The sequence below is a fragment of the Pocillopora damicornis genome, chromosome 4 (assembly GCF_964200805.1).
Source record: "Pocillopora damicornis chromosome 4, jaPocDami1.2, whole genome shotgun sequence".
NCBI classification, from domain to species: Eukaryota; Metazoa; Cnidaria; class Anthozoa; order Scleractinia; family Pocilloporidae; genus Pocillopora; species Pocillopora damicornis.
In genome coordinates this window covers 19,630,601-19,644,718 of record NC_142673.1, presented here as the reverse complement: position 1 = coordinate 19,644,718, position 14,118 = coordinate 19,630,601, and the positions used below count along the sequence as shown (strand labels likewise).

Sequence of the window (14,118 nt, the reverse complement as noted above, 5' to 3'; positions counted from 1 at the left end):
TAAACCTTTCCCAGAGAGTTGTCGTGCTTACAGGTACGTGACAACCTTAGTAAATACACTAACTATATGGCGATGGTGAAGAGAGCTGTTTCTTTACGCCGGCGAACTTAACATCTCAAGTCGTTCGGGAGCCGATTGGAAAGCGACTACAACTTTTTTCTGTCGTTGATGACGAATGAAAAATAGGATAAGTTTCTAAAGAAATTGTGGAGCTGCATCGGTAGGGGGTGTAATGTTCGGTAGGCGATTGAAACGCGACTACAATTTTCTTTCTGTCAGTTGATAACAAATGAATAAAGGGGGTGAGTTTCTAAAGAACCGGTGGAGCTGCATCGGTAGGGGTGTAATAAGGTGATTTTATCTTATCAACTGAGTTTGTTATGTAAATTAGCCACCGAAAAGAGTTTCAAAGCCAACGTTTCGAGCGTTAGCCCTTCGTCAGAGAAAAAGATGCGTAGCGTTAGATGTTTGCTTCACAGTGATATGAGAAATGTTTAAAGAAGTTTCTTCATCTGTAAGATACTCTCACTCGTTGCTAATCATCAGTTGAGTCACGGAAAGAAAATGGCGGAGGTATCGCATGTTCCATGAAAGTCGTGCGCTTTTTCGAAGTTTGTTTTCAATTAAAGGAGAAGGATCACTTTTCTGATTTGTAGGCCCGCGATATAACGTGGAAGATTTGAACGAATTTCAGCAGGTTTTTCCTCTTCTGACCGAGAAAAATGTTTCGGAGAGGGCCGCCGAACATGATCAGATAGGGCGCCTGAAAAGCAAAAGTTTAAGCATTTGCGTATTACGATAGTTTTGGATCGCAATCAATTTGAAACTTACCTCCTTTTTGGCCTAAACTATTTTCCCGGCAGGTTAAAAACTTCGATACGACGGGATATGTTTCTTCTGGATACTACACGTGAAGTGTTTCGATCTGAAACGGAAACGAAATAGCTGGTTTAGAACATCGACCTGCCGGCGACTAACAAGTAAAGTGATGGTCGCACGCACTTAACTTTTCAATCACATTGGCGACCAGTTGGTTGAACTTTTGGACGCAGATTAACCAATTAAAGGCTGCCGCTGCCAATAACGTACTACTGCTCGCCGATGATGGTAACATTACTGTAGTTCAGACACTTGGTATTACTGTTTGCGAGACCCAAAGATCCCAATAAACACATTCATCATTTGATGCATTTCCGCCTTTTATTTCGTTGGCTGAAAGTAGTGTCTCGGTCTCCAAATGTAAAACGCCGTAAAGGTACGTCTTGGTACAAATAAAGACCCGCTCCTGCGTTCGGGTAGTTGCGCTCTTCCGTGAAAAAATTCCCGATTGCTTTCCCAAGCTTCCGAACATCGAGTATTGAAAATATTTCCAAAAAAAAAGAAAGAAAAAACACAATCAAGGAAAAAAAAAGGTTATTGAACATCAAAACAATTAGTTGACTCGGTTTCCGCAGATCTTCTTTAGTTGTTTCTCGCAGTATGGGAAAGCTGATCTTCTTGAAATTAAAAGCTCACTCAAGGATTGTTTAATGTGTTAGGAGCAATTCGAATGGTATTCTGAAAATCGGTTGAGTATTAAGCTGAGAAAGCTAGTTACCTATATGGTTGTCCGTGGACCTAATTTTTTTTTTTTTTTTTTGCGTTTTGTAGAAGTTAAACTTGTTAAGGGTTCTGCGCTGTATATAAACAGCACATCATCATATATTACTAAAACTTTGAAATATCATGATGCGCCTTCATACGTGTTCAGCCTTATAATTACCCGTGCCGTCAATTTTTAATTTTTGTTTTGTAAGAATAGCACACTGAAATTTAGAGTGCTTAGAGGATCTGCCATGTTTACGATAATTGACGAGTCTAGTAGTACCGGTCGTCACGGAAGGCCGAGAAGGCCTTCGAACCAAAAATTATAGTGTCTTAAAATGTTTTCCTTCCGTTTAAAAATGAGCAGAATGTCTTGTCGAAGTTAAGCTTTCACAATTTGCTCTGATTACAAAACACAACTCAAGTATCTAGCTAACATCAAGTACTACCCTATACAGCATATTAAGTGTTATGACGAATCATATTAAACAGTAAAATTGTGAGCTTTAAGTCATGTTGTCTTTGCAAGTATTTTCATAAATGTAGATATCCTTTTTTCCGTAGTTATTTTTTTCCAGCTAAATAAGCTAAGTAGATATGCAGACATTGCCAACAAAATGGCTTTGAAAACTGTTGCATAATAGATGCACAAGAAATTCATCATTGCGTTCTTCTGCTTTGTCATAGCAAATGAGGTGTCCCAAAAAACTTCAGGGAATGATTTTTCTAGTATTATCTAAAATTATTTCAAATTGAACTTGTCTAAAGGACCTGTATTAAGGGAACCGTATCATATTATTGTTGAACTTTTCTCTGGAGACTTGCTTTGTAAATCAAATGAGCCAATTTTCAAGCAGGCGTCGTCGGACAGTAGGTCTCCATTTGCTGTGTTTTCATTTCATTTCTTTAAAATTCATCTAATTCTACGGTTCCCTAAGGCTAAGCCGAAAGGAGTACCAAACGTAAACTTTCAAACCCATCCCTTAAGAATTCATTCGCTGAAAATAGATCATGGACTAGTGACACAAAAGAATTCCTTCCGAATAGATAGCTTTTCTTAAGCGTAATTATTCGTAAAACTGTCTTGAAAATAATCGTTACCATAACTTTCTGACAGACGCTTTCGACTGGACAGACCTGTCTCTCCCGTGAAGCAGTTGTTGACGTAAGCCTCTTTAGTTAAGGCGGCCTAGATTAGTCTTTGATCAGTCTGTTGAAGTGCAGTATTTCATTCGTATTCGGCGTAGACGTCGGTCTTTCTTCTTGCAAAAGCGAATGATGTGTTAGCTGGAATGTGCTCTATGTAATCCAGTGAATACTGATTATCGCAGTCAATAATAGTATCAGCCTTGTAATATCTTTGAGTATTGTAGATTCATATTTTCATTGTTGGCGGGTCGAGACGACTTTTGAATAAGATCACAACCATTAAAACCTCTTGAGTGGAAATGTTAAAGATTTAGTTTTTGTGGTAGCTTTTTGCTCACGTAAAGGTAGTGTAAAAGATGACACGCTATTATGCTATTTGCAGTGCAGGAAATACATAAAAGCTTGGTAAAGTAAAGTAAAAAAAACAGGTACAAAAAATAATTGAAACAAAAGTACCGAAACTATCTTACATTTGTTATTGAATCGAAAATGTCTAAGACAAGGAAATTTGGTACACATAATGATCTTACCTTATTTTCAGCTAATTAAACTAAACTCTTCGTGACCAAATAAAAGTTTACAAATCTATATAAAAAGATAAAAAATTTGTGTTGCGCAACTTTTTGCTTCCGATGCAGCTGCTACCTTTGAAGAATTATTTACAAATTTTTATTCGGGGTACAAACGAGCTTATTCATTTAAGGGGGGGAGGGGGTAGTTTTTCTACGCTCTAGATGTTGACTGAAACGTCAGTTGCACCTGCTTTGCACCTTTCTTCAAATTCTGATCTAACTTCTCTTTTAAAGCTGTTGTTTCTGAATTCGTTAATATTCGTTCTGTTCCTTTTTGTCATATTTTACAAGTTCTTGAACGGTTAATCACATATGGTAAAATTTCAAATGATACACTTCATTCTCGTATCGCTCGATGTTCATTTCTTTTTTGTAGGGCTTAAAGAAAATTTTTACATTTCTCTAGAGGTTAGGGGCTACTCTCAATCAGTCTTATATAAGTGACGAAAATCTTAATTTCTCCCAAAGCGTCTTAAGCTAATAACGGGAGGCAAATTAAACAACACCCTGGGGCCTATTTACTTTACACGCCCACTTTTAAGTTGAGGCCTTTAGAAACAAATTCAATTTTGAAATTACGATTGAAACTCAGTGTAAAACTGATTTTCGAGCCACGAAGCCGCCTTCTCCTTTAAAAATAGTTGTTAATAAAATATTACTAACAGCAGGCGAATGCAAACACCAACAACTAAAGACAACAACCAAATTACAACCCAAACCAAAAAACGTAACTGATAAGTTTTAAAATTGCTATTTTTTCACGAGCCAATGCAGCAATATTTGGCTCTAGTTAATAGTCGTATCTCCGTTTGGGAAGAAATCCTGCAAATAGAAAAAGTGCATGTCCACATCTTAGAAGTGTTAGTTAATTCAGGAAAGGTTTATTCCGGTGTAATAAACATAAAAGTAAGCGTAATTCGAAGAAGTATATTAAATCTTGGTTGGCAGGATGCATTAAGGGTTGATCGATAGGAACAACTTGACAAACAGAAAAAAAAAAAACCGCAAGTCACACCATTACTTTTTATTTAATCATATTATACGGTTGGAATACAAAATAGTCCGGAAACGTATTGTTTCTTTTTTCGTGAACCAATTTTGAATTTAAATTTTCCCTAATGAGTTGAACAAAATGAACAAAAAGAGGTGAACTAATAATAGAACAACACAGAATACAATAATGAATAAGTTTTTGAAACACAGTTCTTGCTGCATCTTTGAAATGTACATCGCCACATGAAGGAACAAAAGATACATAGAAAAAAAACTAATGGAATGACACTTGTTTCACATTTCTATAATGCCGTTGACATTCTCATTCTACTTGATGGATTTAACGTGTCAAATCCTTCATTAGAGCGTTCTCTGCAGAAAAGCCTCTGTACTTCTCTCTTCATATCCCTCTTTAAAAGCGCATATACCAAAGGATTACCTGCGGAGTTCAGAGTGAGTAGGCAAACGATGGTCTGGCCAACTGCAACGGAAGATTGACACGAGGAAAAAGTCACACAAAGAGTTACGGCGCTTACAACTACGTAGCATCCCAAGAAAAACACAACTATAGCGATAATGAAGAGAGCTGTGTTGCGCAGTCTTCCTCTTCGTAAGGCTTCTGTTTCCGTGGTGGGCCTTCCGTTTAGCTCCAATTCAGACATCTGGCTTGCCTGTGTCCGAGCCACAATGAGAATACGAACAACGGCATACAAAAGCAGCGCGCAGGAAACTATGTCAAAGATGGAGATGTTTAGTATTCGCAAGATCTTCAGGGCAGTGGGGGACTGCGTTGCGTATAATCCCACCAAAAGAGACAAGGCACTCGCAAAGGAAATCAGCCATGCGGTCATGATGACCATCCCTGGACGTCTCTCGGTCATGGACGTGTGGTACTTGAATGGATGAACGATTGCGACGTAACGATTCCAAGTCAATGCGCAAAGATTTGTGGCCGACGAATGTAGGAAAAACCAGAAAAGCGCCACGTATACTTTAAGGTTACACTCTATTGAGCTTAAACAAAAATATGACAAAGGATAAACGATGATTCCAACACCAAAGTCGGCCACTGCCAAAGACAGAACAAACCAGTTTGCAGTGGAATGAAGTCGACGAGTTTGGGCCACAATACCAACCACAAAGCCATTTCCTGCCACTGTAGCGATAGAAAGAACCCATCCAAGAATGTTGAACCACGTCTCCATTTAAATCGAACCTCTCTTGACGCACTGCCACAACTGTTCTCGCTTAAATGAGTTTAAAGCGTAAAATAGGTCGCTGTCATATGCCAAGCGAAATGAATAAATACAATCCCATAAATTTACAATTACACGGCAATTTAATTTCTTTTCCAGCTGTCACTTAACAGGGAATTGTTCTTCAGATGCTTGTGCCTATCTGTGTTTGCAGAATTTAAACAATGTTTTGAATTGCTCACGTCGTGTGTTTTCCTCCACTTAAGAGTTATAAGTGGAATATAAATGAATATGCAAGCTTATTGAGGAATTGAAAAGTAAATTCCGCCAAGACTGCTCTAAGACTCTTTGCTGGTGTAGATTCCATCAAACTGCTCCGAAACAAATGTCAGCTGGTTGAGGTTAACTGAGAACAATCGTATTTTTTGTTCACAAATTGGACTCGTGTAGGAAAATTTGCACCGCAAAAATTCAAAATTTCTTATCTAAGATAAAATTTCAATGCATAAATCGAAGCTCATTTATCATCACCACCTACTCTTTTGAAGTTGTCAAAGTGTCTCCTAGCGCACAAAAATTCAAAATTTCTTATCTAAGATAAAATTTCAATTTATAAACCGAAGCTCATTTATCATCGCCACCTACTCTTTCGAAGTTATCAAAGTGACTCCTTGCGCGCATTAATCTATTGTGCGGTATGAATGTGTTTATCAAGAGTTTCCGAAATTCTTAATCAATAATCCGGACGAAGTATATACTTTTTCCCAAGATGACAATAGAAAGTATAGAAAGACACTCTTTGCATATAACTTAGGGCATCACAGCTGCAATTGGAAAGTATGGATGAGTTACGTGCATGAACTATATCTATGGTTCATGCACGTTATTTTTCTCTAAAAAAATGTTATTTGAAAAGTAGTTTGAAAAAAATTGAATCTATCTTTTTGGAAAAAGTTAGAAATATTAACCTTTATTTTCCGTCGCTAATTCGGCTTCTACTCCCTCACTTTGCTGTCCAGTTCATTAAAACCCCAATTTCAATTCAACGAGGCTTTTAGTGCACAATCCACCTGTGTTGGTTTCAAAGAAACCGAAACTCCCTGTGTCATATATTGTTTTGACATTGTTCAGGTATAAGGTCCCCATGAGAGTACTTCCAGATTAATTGAACTTTAATGGTCAAACACGAGACTTTGGCTTTCCCTTAGGTCGGATTATGACCTTTGCACATAGATTTTACTCTAAAATATTTGCTGACGGTTAAGAATTAGAATGCAATCTAAAAAAATAAGTAAGAAACTTCAGGTGATACTGTTATCGATGGCGCTTCTTTCATACCTTTGTTTGAATTAAGACAAATTAAAACCAAAAAAAAAAGCACAGGGTGCGATGAATATTTTTAATCTGTAGGTGTTGTCATGATAATTGCTTCGTTTGTTTCTGTGCTGACAATGAAGCACTTTTAATTAACTTTCCGTCAGAAAGCTTTCATGTTGCTGTTAGATTGAGATAAGAGAAGAAAAGCTTAACTATCATTATTTTTTCGGTAAAATCTTGGTTTTGATGGTTTTCGCAACTCATACTCTCTGTAATCCTGCTGAGGAGGTCAAAGCAGTTGTTATCTCATTCACATGATTTTTTTTTTTTTTTTGTAGGAAAAGACTTTTCCGGTAAACGGATGGGTAAATATTTGTTAGATTTACTTAAAATTTCAGGAGGTCGGCTTTATTTACCCCTTCGAACCTCATTTTTTCTTATGCACTCGGACAAGGTTTTCAAAATTTTCGTAAACAGCTGAACTGAGCTGAAACGCCGACCGCAAAAGAACCATAACTACTTCTATTTGCATTTGCCGTTACAGTAAACATGTTTCTAAAGTTTTCCATAAATATTTCTGTTAAGATAAAAGAATATAGATTGATTTCATAGTAAAAGGGACAAATTCAGCGGTTGATTGCTGTCCTGGTGAATTTCACTTTCTAAGAAATGTCTCGAGCAACTTTTTGGAAAACTCTTCAACGGAAATCTATGTTAAAAATCTATCGGAAAGACAAAAGTCTTCAACTTTTTTAAATATTCTGCTCTTAGCTTATGTTCTGCTATAATTATCGGACCATATAAGTAAGGGTCAAAACGTCACGATTCTGTCCGATTAAGCCGCATTTCGTTGGCATTCATTTCAGTCAGAGGCTCTGGAAATTCTATCATGTCACTCGACTCCAGCCTTCAATAGTAAAGACATAGTCTCAGAGATTCATAGTTCTGAAACAATCAAGCCCGAGAATCTGACAAGTACTTTCAAAAAGTACTTTTAATGAACTGAAAGAGTACCAAGAGAATCTCTCATTTTATGTTCTTTTGAAAAATACAAATTGCATTTTTTCTGAAATCTCTTCTCCTGGGTAGACATTAAAAAAATAGTTCCGGAAGTTTTCCCTTTACTTTGGAAAACAACCCAATTGTAGAAAATACGTAAGCCATCTTTTTTTTGTTTTTTTGTTTTGATGGTCATATATATGGACCAGACAGCTTAAAACGCTAGAAATGTCTATAAAATATGGTTTTGTCTGGTGCTTGGCAAATTTTTATGTTGCGATTTAGATTCAAACACTTAGGGGAAGCTTATTACTAAATTTTTGTTTTTACTTTGCCTTTCTATAATTTTCTTTTCACGTCTTTCTTTTCGCCGTCCAGCGGTCTCTCCTCTTATAACCTTTAAACTCTGTGCTCTTTGTTACTAATACTCAGCAGATATGAAGAGGGAAAACTGGGCATTTTATTTATAAACTTGGCGCTTAAACAGAGATTGGGCTTCTAGTCATCACGAATCCGCGAACAAATTCAAAGACCATTTCCTAATTATCTGGTCAGCCTCCTCTCCAAAGAGAGTATTAGTGTGCAATCTTTCGCTTAAAAATGAGTTCAGTCAATTTCGACTGAGCCGTAACACCAAAATTCATGGCAACTTTCTTAATATTTACATTAGTCCAGCCGCGAGTTAGGAATCTTCATGCAGTATTCATGAATAAGTTCTATGATATATGTTTAACAAAGAGAATGCTAACGTTTTCCTGAGACAGAAGTCCGACTCTGAACATAAAAATTAATGACAGCCAGTCTGGCTAGTGAAAGGCAATTGTTTCTATACGGGAACTTTTAAGAATAAAAAAGGCAAACCAAGTTGTGAATATCAATAAAAAGCTTCCAAATACAGCCTCTTGAGTGCTATTGTTCTTACTGCTGATAATGATTCCACAGTTTCATACAAAAAAAGCGAAATCTAAATTTCGTAAAGACACAGGAAAAGGAAGAAAACATTCTTTTAAAGCCAGCCAGTATGACCACTTCCTCTCCCACGCATGTCAAATGTTTTTTCGCGTGTGTACATTAAAACCCTGTTTGACAATTAAATTTTTTTTTTATCCTAATCTTTTAGGATGACCTATTTCAGTTTTAGATTATTTGTCTGATTTTCCTTTGTCGGCCTATGGCAGTCATTCAGAATGCTTAAAATTTTGGGGTTTTAGAACAAACGAGCAACGTACGTATGTAAGTTATCATTTAAGGAGTCTAAGAGATCGCATTCTTTTTTTTTAAAGTGGTTGTTTCGTTGTTCACAAAAGTATGTAAATTGCCATTACAAAATGGAGCAGGTGGCCCCCAATAAACCAAATATGGAATTTACAGCACATTATGTAGTATTAATTCTGTTTTGTCAGTGAAATCTGCCGTGGGAAACATCGATTTAAATAAAGTTCGCGCGTGAAACAAAAATTTCAGTTTGTCAGTTGTTTCCGTTTTTAACTACGTCCCATCGAGAGTTATCTAATTGTAATAATAAACCACACTGGCGTGAATTCAACTCATCATATGATACCTATTTTAAGTGATTTCACACAAGTCTTCAATAGAAGCATATTATTGAAAATAACACCGCTCGTCTCAAAAAAAAAAAATTGAAAAATGTAAATGGATACTTGAAAACGATGGACACACAGAATGTTACCACGGGGGAACTTCTTACACACGACTTTCCCATTGGTCCTTATTCCAGTTGCAAAAAAGCTTTTTCATGTGCGTTTTAATGTCATTCTTACAAAACGCATAAACAACAGGATTCGCAGCGGAATTCAAAACAAGAAGAACATTAAGAATCTGACCAGCTTTGCCCGGAACTTTGCAAGAAAATGTGAAGCATAAAATTAAGTAATTTACAAGTGCATAACATCCTAGGAAGAACACGACTATGGCCACTACGAAGCCAGCTGCGTTGGATCTTTTGCGTTTACGAACTGTTCCTGTAACTTCACTAGATTGGTTACACTGAAGTTGTAGTTGAATCGCGTTAGATATTTTGGCTTGGGCGCGAGCTACAACTAAGATACGAACCACAGCATAAAGAAGCAGCACGCAGGATATCATGTCAAAGACAGAGACGCCTGTTAGACGTAGAATTTTCCATGCAGTTGTGGAGTCTGTTGCGTACATCCCCACCAATAGTGATAGTGAAATCGCAAAGGGAATCAACCATGCTGCTGTGATGACCAATCCAGGGTGTCTTTTGGTTATGAAGTTAGTATACCTAAAAGGGTGAACTATGGCGATATAGCGATCCCAAGTCAATGTACAGAGATTGGCAACTGACGAGTGAAGAAAGAACCAAAACATTGCCGTGGTCACGAAGGAGTCGCACTTTATTTTCTCGATACAAAGATATTGTAACGGAAAGACGGCAAATCCGATCGTTAAGTCGGCCACTGCCAAGGAAAGGACAAACCAATTTGCCGAGGAATGAAGTTGACGATTCTTGGAGACAAGGCCGACTACAAATCCGTTTCCCACAATATTTACGACGGAAAGTAACCAGCCAAGAATATTGAGCCAAAAAACCATTTCGATAGTTTCGCAAATAGCTGAGATTTTTGAAGCCGATCCTTAGAGCTTGTATAAATATGATAATGAGTTTGATATACCAACCAATCGTCAGCTGCGGGTTTATTGAACGCAACCACAGTTATCAGAATGTCCTCCGAGGTCTTGTCTAGAAAACTGGCATTTTAATGCTGTTGCATTGTTATCTCTTAATTTGCATCCTGATTTCTTTTTCAGCCTCTCAACAATTTGAATGTAAAGGTTATCTTAAGAAGACATGAGCCGATAAATAATTCAGTGCTCTTTCTATATCAAAACTATCAGTAACGTAGAGTTATTGGTAACATGGACACTGTGTCGTTTCATTTGGGGTTTAGAAAATTACAGGGTCAACAGTTTCACATGATGATCACCAACTATTAGTTATCAGTCACGCGATTCGGTGTTTATCGGCCGAGAGACTTCTCTGTACGGCAACAAAAAAAATATAGACGATGTTACATTGTAAAATTAACACTAGGAGTAGGTTAACACCTCCTGGAGCTTCTCATTTTCTTTCAGCACTCTCCATAAATGGAGTTGTTTCTCATGTAGAGAGTAAAAAAAAAGCAATTATCTTTACTTTTAATCCTTGGCAATTGTCACAGATCGACTTACACTTCCTAGGGTACACGAAGCCCGTAAACGTTATTTCATCATGCCAGCTGATGGCGTGATTGTCATGTGACAGTTCAATTTATCTCATGCGATATAGGGAACATTGCATGAAAAGGCGAAAAAGCAAATGCGTTTAAAATACATCGAGCAACGCTTTTTTTTTAAACAAAATCGTTTACCAATGTACGAAGCAGCTGCTGTTAAAAGAGCAAATCATTTCGAAAAAACCGGAAAATAATCATTTTCAGTGAGAGCTTATGTATTATATACCACGTTGATCCTTTGAAGACCAAGTTGTTGCAAGGTATCGTGCCGTTTTCATCTACCCCTTGGCATTTGAACAGATGCCCTATTCCGGTACTTAAAAAGCTGGCTTTGAAATAATGTTAATACGCCTAGGAGGCCGCTTTTTTTTTTTAATTAAGGGCAAGTCTTCGTTTACAGGACACAGCGTCATTCACCTGTGATTCGTATGTCCGAGAACTCAATATTTTTATCTGCTTTGACACTTGAAATATTAACTGTGAGGTTGAGAAATGTTTAATGTTACAACATCAGAATACATGATTAATAAAGCGTCACTTCAAGATAACGAACTCCAACAACTTTTCTTTTTTTTTGACACTCGAATCCTTCTAGTAATCAATCGAAATGAGACCGTGAAGTGTATGAATAACAAGCGCGTAAGGAGTAAGAGCATTTTTCAGTAGTGTGAGTTTTTTATTCACAAACGTTCAAGATGCTAAAAAAAAAACTTGGACAACTCAAGAATTTTTGAGTCATAGCGAAACTCAGTTATCGCACGCGCTTCGAGTAAAGCAATAGAAACATTGTTACTCGCAGTAAATACAGTCAGTAATCTGAAATAAAATGAAAATAAATCAGTGAAACTTGAACCAAAACGGTATAATCTGACTGTCGCATGAGTGACCAGCAAAGGTGTCCTAGATATTTCGAATATTTTCAAGGCTCCTCTAACAGCCTACATATAATCCAGTAGCATTAAGCTTAAGTTAACCGAACCCATTCTTATAAAGAAGGGGACGAAAGAAGAGCTGCAAGAGGAAGAAGGATTCGCTAATATTGCATTTGCTTTGTTAGGAATGATTTGACTTTTATCAGTAAGTGGTCGGAAATTTTGAAAGCCTCTGTCTACGACTGGTGTTTTTATGGCCAGAGAAGCTCAGAGAAGTGAAGCGCCATTTTCTACTAGAATAGTACGCCTTATCATTTTCTTTCCTTTTTCATAAGTGGCATTTATCCTCACCGGAAAAATAGAGCAATTCCAAGAGCAGAATGAGAAACAATTATCATAAACAAGGTCGAAAGACCACACTAACCGAGGAAACTTTCCTAATCAAAATCCGCCCCAATTAATTGCATGTGGCGCCTAAGATTTGCACGTCCAGGGTTGTCCAACAATTCACAGCATCGGTGTTTATAATTTGGAGAATTTGCTAGATTTCAAGTTTAAATAAGGTTCCCACCACTTTTTAAATCCTCATAGGGAATTTTTTGAAAAGCGGTGACGAAGTGACGAACATTGAAGGAGATGTAATCATTTCACCTGCTACATTTTGAATTATCAGCCATTGCGCTTGGTGAAAGAACAGTCACTTTCTGTATGTAGATTACTTTTTTGTACAGCATAGGCGCAAGTCGAAAACAGCATTTAAAGAGTGATATCTTAAGAATAAATTATAGAGGTCTCAAACGAAGAAAAAACCGACAAAGGTATACCTTAACTTGAGAAAACTCAAGTTTAAATATTTGAATTCCCTATGTACATATTTGCGAAAAAGGCGTCTTATCAAAATTAAAATTAGAACTGCAGACTAGCAATTCATGATCGATAAAGTCGCCTTTTTGAGGCATTCTGTATTGATGGAAATTTTCTGCTGCCAAGAAAGTGTAATGAAAAAATAATTAATGAGTAATTGTCTTCTATGTGTCATGATAAAAACAGTAACTTTCATTACGTAGATTATTTTTCTGTGAAACATAGGCGCAAGTTGAAAAAAAACATTTAAGGAGTAATATCTTAGGAATAAATTCTAGAGACTTCAAACGGAGAAAATACCCACAAAGGTATACCTTTAACTCAAGGAAACCTGAATTCTCTACGTACGTAATTATGAAAAAAGCTTCATATCAAAATTAGATTTAGAACTGCAGACTAGCAATTCATGATATAGTTGCCTTTTTAAGGCGTTCTTTATTAATGGAAATTTGCTGTTGTTATAAGAATGTGTAAAGAAAAACTGTTTATAGTACTTACTAGTTTTTCGAAATTTTTTCCTCCCGTGAGATCCGTTGTGTTTTTTTCATCTCGTCGATGACAACAACATTGCAGTTTGATGTGGCTGGCACTTTTACTCACCCAAAGAGCGGACATTTCCGCTAAATCGGGACATGTTTTATTGAATTTGTAGAGAAATGTTTGTCAAAGTATAAGCAAAGTGCTCCAGTTGTCAAGAAAAAAGGAGAGATCTTAATAGAATCGGTACCGTGTCAGCAATATATTATTCACAAAACATAGTTAAGTAATAAATGAAGACATGCAGCGTGCATAATTAGTTTTTGCCAGTCTTCAATTAATCAAGATTTTACCTTTTTGTGACGGTATATGTATATGAAGGTGTGCAGTATATGGTCATTCTCGGACCCGTTTGGTAGCAATGGGAAATGTTGTGAAAAATAAAGATAACATTTTTTCAATGATAGATTTTTTTCTTTAAAGGGTCACTACACTTCTAATGGGGTTCATACTTCTTTGAGGAAAGCTAACATGCATGTACATTGCTTGAAGAAGAGTTCCCTTCATCTCGAGTTTGCTAAAGAATTGCTTGGACTTTACAAGTAGCCAAAAAATGTTTTCACCTTTCTTAGGCTAATCGAAAAAAACAAAACAAAACAAAACAAAAAACTAAACGGACTACAACTTGCTTAATCCTTTTTGTCGTGACATGTATGAGCTACTTATACTTACGGAAGTGGTACATCCGTTTACATATTGAGCTGATTGTTGATCGTAAAAGTCCGGAGTCAATCAAAATTTTTTTCCATGGAAGCTTCTGCATGACAACAAATTTTGT

General features: G+C 36.8%; 2 protein-coding genes and 1 long non-coding RNA gene across 3 annotated transcripts; 1 reads left to right on the top strand and 2 right to left on the bottom strand.

Annotated features, from left to right (window-relative positions):
• Window positions 1-403: 403 nt before the first annotated feature.
• LOC149047174 (uncharacterized) lies at window positions 404-1,190 on the top strand. The gene is made up of 2 exons (XR_016186087.1): window positions 404-573; window positions 864-1,190. It is a non-coding gene; the product is annotated as an uncharacterized LOC149047174 (long non-coding RNA).
• A 2,832-nt stretch (window positions 1,191-4,022) lies between these two features.
• On the bottom strand, window positions 4,023-6,729 carry LOC113672144 (octopamine receptor beta-2R). Its single transcript, XM_027188422.2, has one exon. The coding sequence runs from the start codon at window positions 5,501-5,503 to the stop codon at window positions 4,601-4,603; it is 903 nt and encodes a 300-aa protein (XP_027044223.2). The 5' UTR covers window positions 5,504-6,729; the 3' UTR covers window positions 4,023-4,600.
• A 25-nt stretch (window positions 6,730-6,754) lies between these two features.
• LOC113672146 (octopamine receptor beta-2R-like) lies at window positions 6,755-11,056 on the bottom strand. The gene has a single exon (XM_089202674.1). The coding sequence runs from the start codon at window positions 10,385-10,387 to the stop codon at window positions 9,515-9,517; it is 873 nt and encodes a 290-aa protein (XP_089058800.1). The 5' UTR covers window positions 10,388-11,056; the 3' UTR covers window positions 6,755-9,514.
• Window positions 11,057-14,118: the final 3,062 nt, after the last annotated feature.

Excerpts from the sequence above, each read along its gene's own strand:
- LOC113672144 (XM_027188422.2), bottom strand. The coding sequence starts at position 5,503 with ATGGAGACGTGGTTCAACATTCTTGGATGGGTTCTTTCTATCGCTACA.
- LOC113672146 (XM_089202674.1), bottom strand. The coding sequence starts at position 10,387 with ATGGTTTTTTGGCTCAATATTCTTGGCTGGTTACTTTCCGTCGTAAAT.